General features: G+C 52.1%; 1 protein-coding gene across 1 annotated transcript; it reads left to right on the top strand.

Moving 5' to 3' along the window:
- Positions 1-3757: 3757 nt before the first annotated feature.
- On the top strand, positions 3758-4186 carry LOC145822050 (uncharacterized). The gene has a single exon (XM_082918632.1). It carries the CDS (start codon positions 3758-3760, stop codon positions 4184-4186), a length of 429 nt encoding a protein of 142 aa, XP_082774758.1.
- The last annotated feature ends 203 nt before the right edge of the window (positions 4187-4389 follow it).

Genomic DNA, 4389 nt, shown 5'->3' on the forward strand with positions numbered 1-4389 from the left:
TTGAGGGATGTATTGAAAGAGAGGGTGTGCTGTCGGGAGGCTCGAAGAGTGCCGGCACTGCAGAGGTTAAGCGCTCCAGTGCGTTACAGTGAGGAAGTGGCGATGCCAGCCCCCAAAGTGATGGCCCCTGCGCTGGAGAACAAAGAGCTGGCGCGACTTACAGCTACGCCACTATCTCCAGAGATTGAGAGTACGCCACTCCCCGCCGGATTCCACCAGCCAAAGTTCACTTTGTACGACGGCAAAACGGATCCGTACATGCGCGTGAGTCATTATCGGCAGGTGATGGCTGGCCATCGACGCAACGACGCTCTGATGTGTCTCATATTCCCAGCAAACTTGGGAGAGCTGGGTCTGAAGTGGTTTGAAAGGCTCCCGGAGGGGAGTATAGAGGGGTGGCAACAGCTAGCGGAAGCCTTCGTCACCAGATTCAAAACCAACACACGAACGCCGAAGGAGGTCGACCATCTCCTGGGCGTCAAGATGGAGTCTGGGTGTTCGTTGAAGGCATACAATGCGAAATACTGGGAAACTTACAATGAGATCCTTGACTGCCCCACCAATCTGGCGATCACTCAGTACAAACGGGGTCTCCCAGTCGGACATAGGCTGCGAGATTCACTCACGATGCATCAACCTACAACCATGGAGTCATTGATGTAGCGGATCAATGAGCACATTCGTGTGGAGGATGATGCCGCCTCCGCGACCGAGAAGGTTAATCCGGTCGCGGCGGATAGGAGGGTTGTGGGGAAAGTTCACTCGGTTGGGCAGGAGGATAGCCGCCCAAACAACCGGTCGAAAGACTAGCGCCATGGTCCAAACCGTGATGACAGAAACAAGGGCCACCGAAACGACCGGGCAGACCCTCCCCGTGATGCAGCGGAAGATGCCAAAAGAAAATTGAAGGCACGGACTGGGATCACCACGGTGTTTAAAATCCCCATCTACCGCATTTTGAGCGAGATTCGAAGCGAACCCTTCGTCCGTTGGCCGGCCAAGTTGGGAAGTGCCCAGAGAGGCTTCAATTCAAAATATCGCTGCACCTTTCATGAAAAACGGGGGCACAGAACAGAGGACTGCCCGCCGCTCAAGCAACACTTAACGGAGTTGGTGGCGGCGGGGCATCTTGGCCAATACATAGATGGGGGCATCGAGGCCACGCCAACAGACCAAGTCGAGCCAAACGGCCTGGCCGCCCTAGAAGCGCCCCCGCAAGGTGTAATCAACGTCATCTACGGAATCATTAAACCGGCCAGGGTTTGCGAGCTGAGGGGGATGATCAAGAAGGTCAAGCACATGAGGGAAGTACTCTATGTTCAGCCCGCTGTGAAGAAAGGAAAGACCGAAGAAAGGGACATCCTTTCATTCTCAACCAAGGACTTGGAAAGAGTTCAGATGCCGCACAATGATGCCTTAGTAGTCACTCTTCGCGTCAAGGACTTTGATATCAAGAGAATCTTGATCGACCAGGGGAGTTCGGTCGAAATCATGTATTATGACGCGTTCAAACAGATAAAGTTAGAAGACAAGGACTTGGCCCCTGCGATGTCTCCTTTGGTCAGCTTCAACTCACAGCCGGAGTGGCCAATCGGAAAGATTATTTTGCCGGTCAAAGCGGGTTCAGTAGTAGAGCAAGTGGAGTTCTGGGTGCTCAAAGTTCCATCCACCTACAACTTGATCTTAGGTAGGGGCTGGCTGCACGCCATGCAAGCGGTTGCCTCGACCTTCCACCAAGTCATGCGCTTTCTGGCATCGAGCGGGCAAATAGAGGAAGTTTGGGGAGACTAGGTGATGGCAAAACAATGCTTCGTTGCGGTAAATGGCAGCCGAGCAGCCAAAGGGTTTGTCCAAATGATCGAGGGGCCCGAGGAAAAAAAGGTCCTTGAAGACGTGGGAAGGAAGGCCGAGGAAAATCGGTCGAAGATTTAGTGGAAGTGCGCTTTGACGAAAACGATCCAACTAAATTCTTCCTCTTCGGATCATCATTGTCTAGCGCCGAGCAAGCGGATTATGTCAACTTCTTGGTTTCCAATTTGGAGGCCTTTGCCTGGACGCCTTACGACATGCCTGGCGTCGACCCGAGCTTCATCTGTCATCAGTTGAATGTTTTCCCTAACGCACGGCCAGTCATTCAAAGGACGCGTCGTTCAGCCCTGCACCATGCTGAAGTGGTGGCGGAAGAAGTGAAGAACTTGTTGGAAGCCGGGGCTATAGAAGAAGTGCAATACCCTCGGTGGATATCCAACACGGTGGTTGTTCCCAAGAAAAATGGCAAGTGACGAGTCTGCGTTGACTACAAGACTGTCAACCGGGCTTGTCCTAAGGATAGCTTTCCCCTTCCTCGGATTGACCAGCTGATGGACTTGACCGCTGGCCATCAGAGGTTTAGCTTCCTGGACGCTTATCGCGGCTACCACCAGATAGCCATGTATAAACCGGACAGAGAGATTACATCGTTCACCACCCCCAGAGGATTATATTGTTACAAAGTCATGCCGTTCGGACTAAAGAACGCCGGGGCAACCTTTCAGCGGATGGTTACAAAAATGTTCGCTCCTCTCTTGGGCCGAACAATGGAGGCCTACATCGTCGATATGGTGGTAAAGAGTAAGGAGAAGTCTGAACACCTCACCGACCTAGCAGAAATGTTCGCCATACTTAAGCACCATAAGCTTCGTCTGAACGCCTCCAAATGCGCCTTTAGAGTTGGCACTGGAAAGTTTTTGGGTTTTCTGGTTACAAACCAAGGGATTGAAGCCGACCCATCCCAAATCAAAGCGATACAAGAGCTGGAGCGCCCGAATTCTACAAAGGACGTGCAACATCTTGCCGGGATGGCAGCTACGCTGAACAGATTCATCAGCCGGTCTTCGGATCGTTGCAGGCCCTTCTTCAAAACTCTGAAGTCCAAGTTCTTCTGGGATGAAGAGTGCGACCGTGCGCTGGCGGACTTAAAAGCGTATCTCTCCTCAGCCCCAATTTTGGTCACGCCTCAGCCGGGCGAAGAGCTGTACCTCTACTTGGCGGTTTCTCAACACGCGGTGAGCGCGGTATTGATTCGTGCTGAAGGCATCCAGTATCTACCAATCTTCTATGTAAGCAAGACCCTGCTCCCGGCCGAAACAAGATATCTTCCCTTGGAGAAATTGGCGCTGGCCCTAATGTCGAGAAAGCTGGCACAGTATTTTCATGCCCATACAATAGTTGTGCTGACCGAATTCCCTCTCAAGGTGCTCTTTGAGAGGGCCGACTTCACCGGGAGGATTCTGAAGTAGGTCGTGGAATTGGGGCAGTATGACATCAGGTTCCGCCCGCGCATCGTGGTCAAAGCTCAAGCTCTTGCAGATTTTGTGACAGAATTTGCCCCTGGGACGCATCCAGTTTGCCCGATTGATTTAGTTAGTGCGGATTTAGCACAACCCAAGGTTTTGGCAACGGAGACGAGCGTTGGCTCGCACGTGGGAAAAGGGCAAAGTTTGACCGAACTAGCAAAGTCCGACAACTCGTTGGAAGATGAACCCAATAGAAACGAGAAAAAAGACCAGAACGAGCCGACCAGAGACATTGAATTGAGAAGCTCCCAAAACCCGTCTGATTGTTGGAAGCTGTTAATTGGCGAGATGTGGAAGCTCTATGTTGATGGCGTCCAACAGGCATGGGGCCGGGCTGGGAATTGTGCTGACCTCACCAGATGGGCTGATTATTGAGCAAGCAATTACGCTCGGATTCCCGGCGTCCAACAACGAGGCAGAGTATGAAGCTCCTCGCCGGTTTGAGAAGCGCATTGAGAATGAAAGCCACCGCCCTTATGGTCTTCAGCGACTCCAAGTTGGTGATCAATCAGGTATCAAGGAAGTATGAGGCAAGGGATGAAAGAATGGCCAAGTATCAAGCGTTGGTGCGAGAAGAAATCAAGAAGTTCCCTGCGATAAGAGTGGAACAGATCAACCGCGAAGAAAACAACTCGGCTGACGAATTGGCTGGGCTCGCCTCTACTCAGACAGCTTTTCCTAACCCCTTGATGATAGAGTTTTTACCCCGGCCAAGCATTGAGGAACCGGAAGCAACCGAGGTGCTCTGCACCGACTTGGGTCCTTCTTGGATGGAACCCCTCATCGCCTTCTTAAAAGACAGAGTTCTACCGGAAGAAAAGAAAGCAGCCCACAAAATTCGAGTAAAGTAAGAGCGGTTTTGGCTCTCCCCATCTGGAGCCTTGTATAAGAAGTCCTTCACCGGGCCGTATTTGAAGTGTGTCCACCCCGCCAAAGTGGAGACTTTTCTCTACGAAATACATGAGGGCATCTGTGGAAGCCATACTAGAGGCAGGTCCTTGGCGTACCGAGCAATTTCCCAAGGTTACTGGTGGCCGTGCACGCAGGCGGACGC

The sequence above is a fragment of the Camellia sinensis genome, chromosome 1 (genome assembly GCF_055761805.1).
Source record: "Camellia sinensis isolate YWXY chromosome 1, ASM5576180v1, whole genome shotgun sequence".
NCBI lineage: Eukaryota > Viridiplantae > Streptophyta > Magnoliopsida > Ericales > Theaceae > Camellia > Camellia sinensis.

Coding starts and splice junctions, on each gene's coding strand:
- LOC145822050 (XM_082918632.1), top strand. CDS start 3,758: ATGAAGCTCCTCGCCGGTTTGAGAAGCGCATTGAGAATGAAAGCCACC.